This window comes from Ornithorhynchus anatinus, chromosome 12 (assembly GCF_004115215.2).
Source record: "Ornithorhynchus anatinus isolate Pmale09 chromosome 12, mOrnAna1.pri.v4, whole genome shotgun sequence".
Lineage (NCBI taxonomy): Eukaryota > Metazoa > Chordata > Mammalia > Monotremata > Ornithorhynchidae > Ornithorhynchus > Ornithorhynchus anatinus.
The window spans coordinates 49,847,504-49,863,849 of NC_041739.1; the positions used below are offsets into that span (position 1 = coordinate 49,847,504).

General features: G+C 51.5%; 1 protein-coding gene across 3 annotated transcripts in view; it reads right to left on the bottom strand.

Annotated features, from left to right (window-relative positions):
* Positions 1 to 16,346, bottom strand: part of RAP1GDS1 (Rap1 GTPase-GDP dissociation stimulator 1) — an 89,639-nt gene that overhangs the window by 36,270 nt on the left and 37,023 nt on the right. For all 3 annotated transcript variants that reach the window (XM_029077010.2, XM_029077009.2, XM_029077011.2), the window contains exons 3-4: positions 10,659 to 10,781; positions 8,203 to 8,328 (exon numbers count right to left, since the gene is read on the bottom strand). In XM_029077010.2, the coding sequence (XP_028932843.1) occupies positions 8,203 to 8,328; positions 10,659 to 10,781 (249 nt within the window). The remainder of the gene's footprint in view (positions 1 to 8,202; positions 8,329 to 10,658; positions 10,782 to 16,346) is intronic.

A 16,346-nucleotide genomic window follows, 5' to 3' on the forward strand; every position in this document is an offset into this window, starting at 1 on the left:
GCTTAATAATAAAAACTGTGGCATCTGTTAAGCCCTTACTTTGTGTGGTTGACTATACTAGGCGCTGGGGTAGCTACAGGCTAATCAGGTGGGACTGTCCCGCATGGGGCTCCCGGTTTAAGTCACTGGGGGCTGTGTCTACCCACTCCGTAGAGCTGTAATAATGATAATGATGGTATTTGTTAGGCGCTTACTATGAGCCACGCAGTTCTAAGCGCTGGGGTAGATCCGAGATCATCAGGTTGTCCCACGTGGGGCTCACAGTCTTCACCCCCGTTTTACAGAGGAGGGAAATGAGGCTCAGAGAAGTGAAGCATCTTGCCCAAAGTCACGCAGCTGGCAAGTGGCAGAGCGGGATCAGAACCCACCACCACCGACTCCCGAGCCTGGGGTCTTGCCCCTGGGCCACGCTGCCTCCCCAGATGGAGCCGGGACAGAGGGGGCCCATGAACCTTCAAGATAATAACGATTATAACTGGTATTTGTAAAGCACCTTCTACGGGTCAAGCACTGTACTGAGCGCTGGGGTCGGTCGGTCACAGTCCCCAGGGCTCACAGTGTAAGGGACAGAGAAAACAGGCATTTGCGGGGAAGAGGGAAGGGAGGCTGGTGTCGGTGTCTGAGAGGTGAGTGTGTCCCAGGTGGGGCATAAAGGGGCACCAGTGGTGGGAAAGTTAACTGGCCCTGGATCCTGGGCTAGTGGTCATCTCGGGAAATCCATTTCACCGACACCGTCCTCTCCTGCTTCTCCTTCTTCTCTCTCTGGCCGCCCCTTCTCAGTCTCTTTGGCGGGCTCCTCCTCTGCCTCCCACCCCCTAACTGGGGGTGGGGGTTCCCTCAAAGTTCAGTTTCGGGTCGCCTTCTATTCTCCATAATAATAATTGTGGTATTTCTTAAGCATCTTACTGTGTACCAGATTGGGTACTAAGCGGTGTGGTCGCTTATATAAGCAAATCAGGTTGGACACGTCCCTGTCCCACATAGGGCTCACAGTCTCAAACCCTGCTTTACAGATGAGGTAACTGAGGTCCAGAGAAGTGAAGTGATTTGCCCAAGGTGATGCAACAGACAAATGGTGGAGCCGGGATCAGAACCCATGACCTTCTGACTCCCAGGCCCTTTCTCTAACCAGTACGCCATGCTGCTTCCCATGCTGTTCCATCTACGCCCACTCTCTCGGAAAAGGCGTTCATTCACTCACATGCCTTTAACTACCACCTCTATGTGGATGATACCTAAATCTGAATGAGTGCCAGGCACTGTACTAAGCACAGGGGTAGATCCAAGCTAATCAGGTTGGACACAGTCCCTGTCCCACATGGGGCTCGCAGTCTTAATCCCCATTTTACAGATGAGGGAACTGAAGCCCAGGGAAGTGAAGTGACGTACCCTGGTCACACAGCAGACTAGTGGCGGGGTTGGGATTAGATCACTCTGCCCTGGTCCCCGTCACTTATTTGGTCCCCATCCTCACTGGATCTTGGAGAACGCTCAGGAGACACTGCCTGATTCCCTGCTTCCCCTTTGACTTTCTCCTCTTTGCTCTCCCGGCTTTCGGTCTGGACCTTTCTCTGCGTTCCCGGATTATTGGTTCCCTTCCGGGGAACGGCGTGGGATTTGGCCTCAAAAGCCCTTGTGTTCCAGGGATCAGTGCTCCTGACCTGCCAACTGGAGGAATTCGAGAGGGCTGGAGAAAAGAGATCACGGTCACCACTCGAACGTACGCCCCGTGACGGCAGGGACTGTGCCTCCTATTGTAAATTCAAGCAGCCCTATCAGCCCTCTAAACTTGGAAGCTCTCAGTATAATGATGATGATGATGATGATATCTGTTAAGCGCTGTACTAAGCGCTGGGGTAGATACAAGATAATCAGGTCCCTCATTCACAGCCTAAGTAGTGACTTCCTCTGTGCCTCACTGATCTCATGTGCAAAACGGAGGTGAAAACTGTGAGCCCCATATGGGACGTGGACTGTATCCGATCTGATTAGCCCTCTAGACTGTAACCTCACTGGGGGCAGGGAATGCGCCTGCTTATCGTTGTATTGTACTCTCCCGAGTGCTCAGTACAGTGTTCTGCACCCAGTAAGGGCTCAATAAATACGACTGGAAGAATGAATTAGCTTTCATCTACTCCAGCAGTTAGTAGAGTGCCTGGCACGTAGTAGGCACTTAAATGATACCATAAAGAAGAACAGAGAAAGTGAGAGAGAAAGGAGGGGGGAGAGGAAGGGAGATGGAGAGGGAGAGCGCTGGACTACTTGTTGCCTACTTGCCTGACTACTGGTTTGGTTTTGCTGTCTGTCTCCCCCGTGTAGACTGTGAGCCCATCGTTGGGCAGGGATTGTCTCTGTCTGTTGCCGAACTGTACATTCCAAGCACTTCGAACAGTGCTCTGCACACAGTAAGCGCTTAATAAATACCATCGAATGAATGAATGGAGAGGGAGAGAGACGGAGGGGGAGGGGGAGACAGCGGAAGAAAGAAAGGAAGGGGGAGGCGAAAGATAGAGAGGAAGAGAGAAGAAAGAACGTGTGTGTGTGTGTGTGTGTCTCTCTCCCTACACAGGTGCTGTGAGGGATGCTGATACCGGATTCTTGGGTACCTCTAGGTGAGGGGGATTGTGATAGCCCTTCAAGGACGCAGGAAAACTGCAGCATCCCCGTGGAAAGCTGGCAGACGATCGCAGCAGACAGACCAAACTGCAGTCCCTATACCCTTCAAGGAGCTGGTATTTTAGAGGAGAAGACTCGGGGAGGGGAAAGAGACGGGGGAGAGGGGTAGCCTGAAAGATGAATGGCTTCCGGGCGCCCCTGCGTGACGGGCAGAGGGGCACCCGGGGAACTTTCTGAGAAGCATCGTGGTCTAGGCGATCGTGCCCGGGCCTGGAGGCCAGAAGGACCTGGGTTCTAATCCCAGCTCCACCAGTTGTCTGATCTCGGGCAAGTCACGTCACTCCTCTGAGCCTCAGTTCCTTCATCTGTACAACGGGGATTAAGACTGAGAGTCCCAGGTGGAGAACGGACTGTTTCCAACTTGACTGGTCTGTATGTATCCCACAGCGCTTAGTACAATGCCTAGCAATCAAGCAAGCAAAATAAGTGCTGAACAAATGCCATTAAATAAAAGTAACACATATCTCGCTGGGGACATTTATTCTCTTGTACTAAACTCAGACATGTAAAGTCCAAATGCCCTCCTCAAGTAATTCCTCCTCTGAGTTGTCCCATTTAAATGCAGCAAATGGGGCTTGCTCAAAATGGCTCCTCCTGTCACCACCTGAGGCAAACCAGGAAGATCCGAGGCGTAAAAGTATGGAATTTCCAAGTTCTTTCACATGATCGCCGACTGGGCTACAGCTTGCCTTCCTGCCATTTTTGAGTTCTGCCCCCGCTCTCCCGATAATAAAAATATTGGCTGTGGTATTTGTTCAGCACTTACTACGTGCCAAGAAGTGTACTAAGCGTTAGGGTAGATTCCAGTTAAGCAATCTTTGCCCCACATGGGGCTCACAGTCTAAGTTGGACGGAGAACAGGTACTTAACCCCCATTTTACAGATGAGGAGACTGAGGTACACAGATGGGAAGTGATCTGCCCAAGGCCACACGGCAGACGAGCGGCAGAGCCGGGATTAGAACCTAGGTCCCTGACCCCCAGGGCTGTGCTCTTTCCAGTAGGCCACGCTGCTTCCCTGTATCGCTACTTCCCCAAAGCCTCTCTGACTCTTCCGTTCCAATTTTACGTTCTTCTTTCTGTCCTACTTTCTGGTCCGAGAATCATGAAGCGTATGACATGAGTATTTTGGGCTACGGCAAAGGGTACAAGGGTAGGCCTATTACCTTTGCCGGAATTCTATTCGGAGTCTTTTCGACAGATAAAACCATAACTCTGCCTGCGTTGAAGGTTTTCTGGGAGCAAAGGAAAGGAATGAAAAGGAAGCACATGCTTTTTTAAATGAAAAACTTGTCCTGGCTTGACTCGTTCATCTATACATGCAAGACAAAGTGGGAGGCTAAAAAAAACACACCAAAAAAACCCTCATTCGTCTCCAAAGTTCCCTCTGGTCCTCTCGGGAAGCATATCCAGGCTGCTGTTCTGGTGTGAGAATTAGAGGGCCAGGAAGTCTTAAAATGGGCATAGATCTGTCTAGAATCCGAAATGTCCCCGTCCCTTAAATCTGACTTCCTTCATAGATGTCCACTAGAAGCAGTGTGGCCTAATGGAAAGAGCACAGGTCTGGGGGTCAGAGGACTTGCATTTAAATCCCGGCCCTGCTGTACGACCCTGGGCGTGTCACTTCTCTGTGCTCTTCCCACTAGGCCTCGAGATGTGCCGACAACTCCGTTTTGGGAAAGGCATCCAGGCAGCAGAGTAATAATAACGATGGCATTATTTTCCAGATTTTCCGGATGAGGTAACGGAGGCAAAGAGAAATGAAGTGAAGTGCCCAAGGTCACGCAGCAGACAAATGGCAGAGCCGGGATTAGAACCCATGACCTTCTGTCTCCCAGGCCCGTGCTCTATCCATTAGAGTGAAGTACGGACTTGAGAGAGGAGAGCAGCTGGAGGCAGGGAGAGTAGGGTGGGCAGGGAATGTGTCTGGTTATTGTTACAGTGTTCTCTCCCAAGCGCTCAGTACAGTGCTTTGCACACGGTAAGCGCTCAATAAATACTCTTGAATGAAGAGGGTGAAGCAGGAGTTGAGCTGGGATGGGAAAAGGGCCTGGCCTGAGGCCACCTGGAGAGGGCAAGGTCAATCTAGAAAAGTTCATTCATTCATTCTATTGAATTTCTTGAGCCCTTACTGTGCGCAGAGCACTGGATTAAGCGCTTGGGAAAGTATATCACGACCGTAACGGTGACATTCCCTGCCCACAAGGGGCTTTACAGTCTGGCGCGGGGGAGACAGACATCAATATAAAGAAATAAAATGACAGATCTGGACGTAAGTGGTGTGGGGCTGGGAGGGGGATGAATAAAGGGAGTAAGTCCGGGTGACGCAGAAGGGAGTGGGAGAAGAGGAAAGGGGGGCTCAGTCACGGAAGGCCTCTTGGAAGAGATGGGTCTTCAGTAAGGCTTTGGGGGCGGGGGGGAGGGGCAGAGTGTCACTGTCTGTAGGATTTGAGGAGGGAGGGCGTTCCGGGCCAGAGGAAGGACGTGGGCTGGGGTCGGAGGTGAAACAGGCAAGATGGAGGTACAGTGAGAAGGTTAGTGGCACCAGAGGAGTGAGATGTGGGGCTGGGTTGTTGTTGGGCACGGGCAGGGGCGACAAGCTGACCCTCGGGACGGGCTTCGGGGGAGGATTCGTCGGCAGGGACGCTTTCTGCTCCCAGAGTCCTCCGCTCCTCCCAGGAGGAGGAAGGGATGAACGGGAACCTGGCACACGCAACGCGGTCACCTCAGAATTGATTGTGGTTAGAAATTCTGCCCACTCAAGGCAAAGTGGCGGGGGGGGGAAGGGGGGTTTGGACTTCCCCAGCCTTTGGCTCCAGAGCAGAGCAGACTGATCGCACCCAGCACAAGGGCCTAGTACAGTGCTCTGCACATAGTAAGTGCTTAATCAGTAGGACTGAATGAATGAAAGTAGGGTGGAGGAGGCTGGGGGAGCTGCAGTAGCCACCTCAGAGATTTAGGAGGGGGTAACGGGGGCCGCACTTACCCCCAACCCCGACACATAGGTCGGGGCATTAGTCAATCACATTTACTGAGCACTTACCGTGTGCACAGCACTGTATTAAGTGCTTGGGAGAATACAAGGTTTTTATATGACACGCACATTCCCTGCCCACGGTGACCTCACAGTCTAGAGGAAGTTGGAACGAGAGGGAATTGACAGTCTAGTTAGAAGGAGGAAATGGAAAGGGAAGTGCTGAGATCTCGCTGGACATTTTGGAGGCCTGAAAGCTCCGTTCCGTAGTATTTATTGAGCGCTGTGTGCAGAGCACTGTGCTAAGCACTTGAGAGAGTACAACAGAACAATAAACAGACATATTCCCTGCCTGCAGCGAGCTTACAGTCTAGCAGGGGAGACAGAAATTAATATGAATAAATTACAGATACGGACATACGTGCTGTGGGGCGTGATTAAAGGGAACAAGTCCAGGGGATGCCGAAGGGAGTCGGAAAAGAGGAAAGTGGGGTTTAGTCAGGGGAGGCCTCTTTTCCAAAGTTACAAGCGAGAGGAGCTTCCCTGAGAATTTGAACCGGGATTGGAACGCTGGGTGAAACCGTTTACTACCTGAAAATTCAAAATCAGCCTCCGCAAGCTTAGCGGCAACCCCCGCGGGCTCTGATCCACGCGGCAAAACAGAACCGGCACGATGCCGGCTAAAAATAGCTCCACCCTTCAGGAATGGAGTCCCATTTAATCAGAGAAGCTATTTTCATCCACTCGTCATTTATTACCCTCGTTTCATTGCTCTCCTTAGAAAACCCGGAAAGAGCTTGAGGCGAGCCATAAAAACGCAGCAACGTTCGCCCGGCAGACAAAGCGCGGTGAACGTAGCTCGGGGAGAGAACATCAAACCGTTCGGAAAACCTCGACGCCGGATAAACCTGGCCCCGGAACGAAAGGACGAGACTGAAACCCTTCTCGGCGTCCGCCCCCCTCTCTCGACAGGGAGTCGAAGAAACGACTCGGCACCGAAGGTAGCGAGGTTCGCTACTCCCCTCAGAGCCAACAGACCCACGACTGGAACCCTCAAGGAAGGCTTATCGCCTCGTGATCGAACCCCAAAAGCACACGCTTCCCCTCTTCGGGCGCTCCCACTCTGGAAAGAATCTTCGGCGGCTCCGACGCCCGACCGGAAGCCTAAATGAGGGAGTAAAGCGTTTCCGGCACAAAGCTGGACGGGGCTTCTCCGTGCTGGTCCCGTGAGGAAGAAAGACAAAATGGCATGGGGTGTTCCTGAAGCAGCAACGTCGACCTGAAATGGAAGCTTCCCCGATCCCTGGGGGGGATCTTGAGACGATTCGGAACGGTTGGTCAACCGGGGGAGAAATCCACGGAGACCCGTGCGCCCGTAGAGGGAACTGACCTCGGAGTCGGGCCAACATCCAGCCCGCTTCCTCCACGCTTACATCGCGGACCGCTCATCGGGAACACGAACCCCATGGGGCAGCGGGCTCACGGCCTCCATCTTAGCAACCTCTCCATTTTCAACCCGGCGAAGGAGCTCTCTGTGAACCCCAGCCGCCCCACTCAGTCCACGGGCCATCCCTCGGGGCGTTAAAAAATAAAAATTTCCAGGGGGAGACGAGCCTCAGGGAAAGCCAGAGTCTTCCCGACCCAAGTCAACGGGCAAATCTAAATGATCGCTACTCCCTGTGACTCAGGATTTCAAGGAAAACTGGAATCACGGGAGAAAGCTAAGGGATCCTGGGGGTAGGAAGAGATTGGTGTTGCTTTCAGCCGACGAGACGGGGAAGCCCAGAGAGGGGGTGGTGACCACGTCGGAAGGGAGAGGGGCCGGGGGAACCCGAATAGGACCATTGCCAACGTCGAGGGCCAAACCGAACCCTGAGGCTGGGCCACTTTCAAAGATCCAAGCGCTTCGTACAGTGCTGTGCACAAAGTAAGCGCTCAATAAATACTACTGAATGAACGAAGACGACCTGTCAGCCTGCGGGCTGGACGACCGACCGAAAGGGTCCCGGTTCGGCGACGCTGACGATGGCGGTCGAGCGGTGGAGAAACAAGGGAATGTAGGATGCCGCCTATCGACGCAGGGCCGGGAGGGGCCTCCGGACCCTATCCGGGGTCAGAGGTCAGGGGGCGTGGGAGGGGACCGTCCCACGGTGGAGAGCCTGGGTCGTGGCCTCCCGGAAACATCTAAGGATCTTAGAGCGGTGGTGTGGCCAGCCCGGGCCTAGGGTGGGTCCGCTTCGTTCTCCGCCCCCAGGCCCGAGGCCCCAGCGGGGCTGCCGGGGGAGGGGGCGGCGACGGAACCAAAACCCCTCCCGCCTCCATCCCCCGGGATCCGACCGGCACCGTGCCGGAGGCTGAGCTGTGGGTGGGACGCGGGGGACGAGGCGGCGGGGGAATCGCTTCGGGTTCACTTTTCTCGCGCCTGAAGAGGGCCAACACGACACCGAGCGAGCGGGGCCGGTTCATCCCGGCTGCATCCTCCTTGCCCCCGCCCCGCCCTCCCGGCAAGCCCCAAGCCCTCCGGCTGCCGAGGCAGGAAGGAGCCACACTTACGGCTGTCGTAGCAGATGTTCCCCAAGGCCCGGCCCGTTTGAAGCAGCACTTCCTGGTTCTTGCAGTTCAACAGCTGCACCAGCGGCGGGATCAGGCCAGCGTCCACGCAAGGGATCCGCATGAATTCTGCCAACCGTGAGAGAGGGCGGTCAAGGTCGGGCGACGTATATACTGCGCGCCTACCGCGGGCGGAGAGCTGGACTGAGCGCTTAGGAGCGTAGGGAAGAATAACAGAACGGACACACCCCCTGCCCTCGACGAGTTTACGGTGGGGAAGACGGACATCGATAGAAATAAATGAATTACAGATATGGACGGGGGGCTGTGGTTAAAAGGAGGGTTTACTACCTACGCCTTTCACAAACGCCCACTTCGACTGGTTCCCGCTTCCGGGGGTGACATAGTGCCCCCACCAAGAATATATTAATAATTACGGTATTTCTTAAGCGCTTACTACGTGCAAAACACTGTTCTAAGCGCCGGGGTTGATACGAGGTAATCAGGTTATCCCAAGTGGGGCTCGCAGTCTTAATCCCCATTTTACAGACGAGGGAACCGAGGCACAGAGAAGTGAAGTGACTTTTGCCCAAAGTGGCGGGGCCGGGATTAGACCCCTCGACCTCTGACTCCCAAGCCCGAGCTTTTTCCACTAAGCCCCGCTGCTTCCACTCCCTTTCTCATCTCCCCAGTTCCCACTCCACCAAGAGTTCCGGGAAGCCCAGCCGACACCGGGACATCAGCCGCGTTTTCCGGCTACCACAGGTCTTCCTAGAACCCGAAGCAGAGGGGGGACGGGGGACATCTGGGGAGCGGGAGAGACGGGCGGAAACCTGGAGGACCTTAATCGACTTTCGTCACGCTTGATTTCCCATCCCGAGTAAGGATCAAGGGTGCTTTGGGAGAAACAGATTACAAATGAAGAGACGGCAGAGTTGGCGGTCCTGGCTCTTTGATCCTGGAAGTGAAATGGAAACGTAAAGAACTCACCAGACCAACTAAAGGAAAAATAATTTTTAAAAAACCGACTCCATCACCATTAAGTGACGATGAAGGATCAGAGAACTCTTTCCTTTACCTTCTCTAATGGGAAAACAGATTACAGAATCATCAAAAAGCTACGGTAACAATCACTATCATCACTGTGGTATTTGTTCAGCGCAGAGGCTCAGCACAGTGCTTGGCACATAGGATGCACTGCGCAATTATCCCAGTGAGCCTCAACGTCCTCATCTGTAAAACGGGGATCAAATATCTGCGCTCCCGCCTCTATTGGCTTTGAGCTTCAAGTAATCAATGGTACTTATTGAGTGCTTACTAGGTGCAGAGCTCTGTACTAAGCGTTTGGTAGAGTACAATACAGCAGAATTAGTGGACACGTTCCCCCCCATTACGAGCTTACAGTCTGGGGAAGGTGGTCTCGTGGGGAACGGGGCCGTTTCAAACCTGATTAACCCGTATCTACGCCGGCGCATAGTAGAACGCTCAGCACGTAGTAAGCTCTTCACAAAGACAACTTTTTTAATTACGTTTTTTTCCCCAGCAGAGGCAGAGGAAAGAAGTGGGGCCGGCAGGATGACGATGATGGTATCTGTTGAGTGCTTACTACGTGCCAAGCACTGTTCTAAACGCCGAGGCAGATAAACTCATCAGGCTGCACACAGACCCTGCCCCACATGGGGCTCCCAGGCTTAAGATGGGGCTCACAGGATTGAGATGGGATAATAATAATTAATAGTAATAATTGTGGTACTTGTTAATCGCTTACTGTGTTCCAGGCACTGTACTAAGCGCTGGGGTGGATACAAGCCAGTCGGGTTGGACACATCCCTGTCCCACATGGGGCTCCTAGTGTCATTTCCCATTTTACAGATGAGGTAACTGAGGCCCAGAGAAGTGAAGTGACTTGCCTAAGGTCACACAACAGACATGTGCCAGAGCTGGGATTAGCACCCATGACCTTCTGACTCCGAGGTCCTTGCTCTAACCACTGCGCCGAACTGCTTCATGCCTATATTTTGCTGTCTGTCTCCCCCTTTTAGATTGTGAGCCCCGTTGTTGGGCAGGGATCGTCTCTATCTGTTGCCGAATTGTACATTCCAAGCACTTAGTACAGTGCTCTGCACACAGTAAGCGCTCAATAAATACGACTGAATAAGAGCTTCCACTCCATCCAGCGTGACCCGCCGGAGATCCAAAGAGATTCCTTCCCGGCAGGAGCGAATGTCCCCAAAGTCCAGCGTGGCCGGTTGACACCGTTTCATGGGGAGAAAGTGACCAAAGTGACAAGGGGGAGTATTCTGAGCAGGCCCAAGCGGGGAGGAGAAGAAACCACACACACAAAAGCCTCATCTACCAAAGGAAAGCCGAGATAAGCGTGAAACAGTGGAACCCGCTGCCCAGAGGGCTGCGGAAATGGAAGCAATTCTGGCAGGGAAGACCTGGAGGCAAAACCTCACCGTTTTTGGCTACTTCTGCTATGATGTTGGCTACTTTGGCTGTGCAGGGCAGCTGGGGCATCAACGTGGTGGCAAAGACTTGAAGGATCCCGCTTTCTTGGAGCTTTTCGCTCGTCTCTGTATCTGAAAGAGAGGGACGGCAAAGAGCGTTGTCATGGCAATCTGCAGCACTGCATTGGCTGTGTTCCTCTAGCGTCCACACCCCCCTTCCCCCCCAACCCGTCTTCAGGGGGAGGAGGGGGACGACTGAACTTTCATTTCCCCAATCCACCTAGACCCTCCTCTCCTCCTCATTCCCCTTCTCAGTCAATCACTGACATTCATTAAGCACTTACTGAGTGCACAGCACTGGACTAGGCTCTCCTTTCCGGAGGCACAGCTATATAACAGTGGGATTTGCTCGGCATAGCGTGGTTTAGGGGAAAGACCACGGGCTTGGGAGTCAGAGGACATGGGTTCTAATCCCGGCTCTACTTATCGCCTATCACCTATGTGAGTTTGGGCAAGTACATCATTTTTTTTTTTTTTTTTTGGTGGTTTAGGTTTTTTTTTTTTTTAAGTGGTTTAGGCGGAGCCGGGATTAGAACCCAAGGCCTCTGACTCCTTCCCCTAGGCCACGCTGCTCTGTGTAGGGGAGTGTGTGCCTGTAGGGATGGGTTACCAGAGGCCTTAGTTTCCAGGATTCCTTCCCTTCTCCCCTGCTTCTGCTTCTGGAGTTTTCCCAATTCCGGAAGGCCCAAAATGTCAACCATTTCACGCTGGCCACACGGAAAAGGTGGACTTTTTCTCCTACCCTCCTAAGTCCCCTCCAGGCCCTGGATCTATTAGGCCACATTGCTGCATCTCTTATTCATTCATTCATTTTTATTGAGCACTTACTGTGTGCAGAGCACCGTACTAAGCGCTTGGGAGAGTACAATACAACAATAAACAGTCACATTCCTTTCCAACATCGAGCGTGCTTTGGCACAAGCCTATTTCACCCTTTGCTCCTCGGGGCTCAAGGTTTTAAAACACCCCCAAACTCAGGGCTTTTCTTCAATTTCTGTACCTGAGATACTCCTTAGACTGCGAGTCCCATGTGGAGCAGGGATATTGTCCAAATGGCTTATTTATTTTTATTCTTCTTCTTCAGTGGAATTCGTTAAGTGTTTTGCATCAAGCACTAGTCTAAATTTTGGGGTAAGCTACAAGTTCATCAGGAGAGACGCAGTGCCTGTCCCACATGGGGCTCACAATCGAGGAGTTGGGAGAATACGTACTGAACCCCCATTCTACAGTTGAGGAAACTGAGGCCCAGGGAAGTTAAGTGAGCTGCCCCGGGTCACACAGCAAGCAAGTGGCAGAGCCAGGATTAGAACCCAGGTCCTCTGGTTACCAGGCCGTTGCTTTCATCCAGTCGGCTTGTATCCTAGCTCTCCCAGCCCTTAGTAATAAGTCCGGTAGTTGGCACGTGATGAAGACGGCATTTGTTGAGCGCTTACTATGTGCCAAGCACTGTTCTAAGTGCCGGGGAAGCTACAAGGTTATCAGGTGCACAGTCTTCATCCCCATTTTACAGATGAGGTCACTGAGGCACAGAGAAGTTCTCTGGAACTTCTTCATCTATAAAGCAGAGATTCAATACCTAGATTTTCCTTCTTACTTAGACCGGGATCCTCGCGTCGGGCAGGGACTGTGTCCGACCTGATTATCTTTTATCTGCCCCAGCGCTTAGTACAGTGCTTGACGTGTAGTAATCACTTAGCAAATCTGACCATCATTACTATTATTACACAGCCCTTGTCTCCTCTCTGGAGGCAAGTTGTTTCCTCCATTACAATGTCACTTCTAGGCTGCTCTATTGGAATAATGGTCTAAAATCTTTCATTCCTCTATACGCATTTTGCAATACAAAGAAGAGAGGCAACCAGAACTTTTTCGTATTTGAAGACTCATTACTTTAAACTTGAAAATAATAATAATGCTAATAACAACTGTGGTATTCTTTAAATGCTACGGGTCAAGAACTCTCCTCATCATCTCACCTCGTTATGGACAGGGAACATATCTGCTAATTCTGTTGAATTGTCTTCTCCCAAGCTCTTAGTACAGCGAGCTGCACAGAGTGAGAGCTCAATAAATGTCACTGACTGACCTGTCTGACACATTCCCGCTCCCACTCAGGGCTAACAATCTAAGTAGGAGGGGGAACAGGTATTGAATCCCATTTTAGAGATGAGGGAACTGAGGCCCAGAGAAGAGAAATGACGTACCCAAGGTCACACGGCAGACAAGCGGCGGAGCCGGGATCAGAACCCGGGTCCTTCTGACTCCCAGGCCCGTAGTCTATCCTCTAAGCCACACTTAGCTGATATGACCCTGTCCCAAATATCCAATAATACAATCTTGTCCTTGAAGAAAGGCTCTCAGGAAGACACTTCAAGCTGAGCACTCTCAAGCCAGCATCCAAACGACTCTGCGGGATATCTGTATTCTTCCTGGAAGCTATTTTTTTTTAAGAGCCCAACCGACCGAGGCACCATGAAATTGAAAAGCTAAATAGCTCCATTACTGCCACGGCTAACGCAAACCCCAGCCTCATCGTCAGTCTGAAGCAGCGGAACCTGGCTTGGAACGCGCCCATTAGGCCTCGTGCCAATTCCGCAAATCTGGACTGCGTGCACTCCTTCCCCCGTTCGGCTCCCTCTGCTCCCCGCCCCCCCGCTTGGATTCTCCCTCCATCGAGCGAAATCAATCAATCCTCTAGACTGTTAGCTCCCTGTGGTCAGGGAATGTGTCTGTTATATTGTTATATTGTACTTTTTTAGAGATGTGGTAACTGAATCCCAGAGGAGTGAAGTGACTTGTCCAGGTCACACGGCAGACATGTGGCGGCCCCAGCATTAGAACCCAGACCCTTCTGACTCCCAGGTCCGTGCTCTTTCCACTGAGGCATACAGTAAGTGCTCAATAAATGATTTTTCCCACTGCTTTCAAACACAAGTCTCCCTTATCCTGAAAAAACCCTCCCTTGACCCCACAGCTCCCTCCAGTTATCGCCCCATCTCCCTCAACCCTTCCTCTCCAAACAAATTCATTCATTCACTCATTAGTACCTATTGAGCGCTTACTATGTGCAGAGCACTGTAATGAGCGCTTGGAATGGACAATTCGGCAACAGATAGAGACATTCCCTGCCAATTGAGGGGCTTACAGTCTAATCTGGGAGGACAGACAAAAACAATAGCAATAAATAAAATCAAGGGGATGAACATCTCATCTTAGAGAAGCAGTGTGGCTCAGTGGAAAAAGCATGGGCTTTGGAGTCAGAGGTCACGGGTTTGAATCCCTGCTCAGCCACTTGTCAGCTGTGTGACTTTGGGCAAGTCATTTAACTTCTCGGGGCCTCAGTTACCTCATCTGTAAAATGGGGATTAAGACTGTGAGCCCCACGTGGGACAACCTGATTCCCCCTGTGTCTACCCCAGTGCTTAGAACAGTGCTCGGCACATAGTAAGCGCTTAACAAATACCAACATTATTATCTCATTAAAACATCTCATCAAAATGTATAAAACGTATACTCCTTTGCTTTCCCCTACCTATATTTTAATGTCTTCCCAGCTAGACTGTAAACTCCTTCAGTGCAGGCACCATATCTACTCTTTCCCTGGTGTTTCTTCCAGGGTGTTGCACACAAGCACTTTATTTATATTAAATGTCTGTCTCCCCCTCTAGATCGTAAACTCGTTGTGGGCAGGGGATGTGTCCCATTGTCGGGCGGGGACTGTCTCTATCTGTTACCGAATTGTACTTTCCAAGAGCTCGGAACAGTGCTCTGCACAGAGTGAGCGCTCAAGAAATATGACTGAATGAATAGCTAGACTGTACCCTCCCAAGCGCTTAGCACAGTGCTCTACACACGGTAAGGGCTCAATAAATACGAGTGACTGTCTGAATGATGATTGACTGGCTGCTCTCACAGCACAGGGTCAGAACCTCTGGGCTCTAGTCCTGAAGGCTCTGAAAGGTGTGTGTAAAAAGAACAGCCTAATTTCAATACCATGGAGAGAAAACCAGCAAAAATATTCTCTCACACTCACCAGCCTGTAGGACTTGGCTGGCCGAGTGGAAAGGTACTGCGGATCAATAATAATAATAATAATAATGATAACAACAAACTCAGGCGGAGATTCAATACTTCTCTGTGCATTAAGTCAACCGTGGCTCTGATTTTATTTTTCAAATGCAAATTCGGCTGCCCAAAAAAACAAATTCTTGACATCTGTGGAAAACTCTTCACTTCACTTTGGAAAAATCACTTCAGCTTCTTCCCGCATCACAAAAGAGGGTGATCGATCCACAGACACATTATTATGAGCCAAATGGAACGGCCTAAAAAATTCTCCTTGCTCTCTTTGCAAAACCGGAGGGAGGGGAAATTATTTTCCGCAGCTAGGATCCGTAAGGCAGGAGGTGCAACCTCTGTGATTCTGTTTATTTTATTAATGTGCATATATCTATGATTCTATTTATCTATTTTGATGGTATCGATGCCTGTCTGCTTGTTTTGTTTGCTGTCTGCCTCACCGCTTTTGGACTGTGAGCCCGTTGTTGGGCAGGGATTGTCTCTGTTGCCAGATTGTACATTCCAAGCGCTTAGTACAGTGCTCTGCACACAGTAAGCGCTCAATAAACACGACTCAATGAATTTATTCATTCAATCGTGTTTATTGAGCACCTACTGTACTAAGCGTACTGAGCACTTACTGTGTATAGCATCCTGGACTAAGAACTTGGGAGAGTGCAATACAACAGAGTTCTCCGCCCACAAATGAGTTTACAATCTCCTCTCACTCTCGCTCCCCTTTGGCCCCTGAAGGGCCTGAAAGCTAGAACGGAAGGGCACGTGTCTACCGACTCTTGTCATGTTGTACTCCTCCAACTGTTTAGTACAGTGTTCTGAATGCATTAAGTGCTCAATTAATGGCTTTTTCACCAACTACTTTCAACCATCCTCACGTCTCCCCATCCTTAAAACACCCTCCCTTGACCCCTCGGCTCCCGCCAGTTATCGGCCCACCTCCCTTCGACCATTCCTCTCCAAACTCCTTGAGCGAGTCGTCTACGGCCGCCGTTTCCAGTTCGCCTCCTCCAGTTCTCTCCTGGCCCCCCTCCAATCTGGCTTCCGTCCCCTTCAATCCCCAGAAACCGCCCTCTCAAAGGTCACAAATGATCTTCTTGCCAAATCCGACGGCCTCTACTCCATCCTCATCCTCCTCTAACTCCCAGCTGCCTTCGACGCTGTGGACCATCCCCTTCTCCTGGAGACGTTATCCAACCTCGGTTTCACTGACGCTGTCCTCTCCCGGTTCTCCTCTTATCTCTCTGGCCGCTCATTCTCCGTCTCCTCCCATCCCCTAACTGTAGGAGCCCCTCGAGGTTCAATTCTGGGTCCCCTTCTATTCTCCTCCTACACCCGTTCCCTTGGAGAACTCGTTCGCTCCCGTGGCTTCAGCGACCATCTCTATGCGGACGATTCCCAAATCTACATTCCCCGATCTCTTTCCCTCTCCGCAGTCTCACACTTCCTTCTCCCTTCAGGGCATCTCTCCTTGGATGTCCCGCTGACACCTCAGTCATGACATCTCCAAAACAGTTCTCCGTATCTTCCAAACCCTGTCGTTCCCGTCACTATAGACAGCAC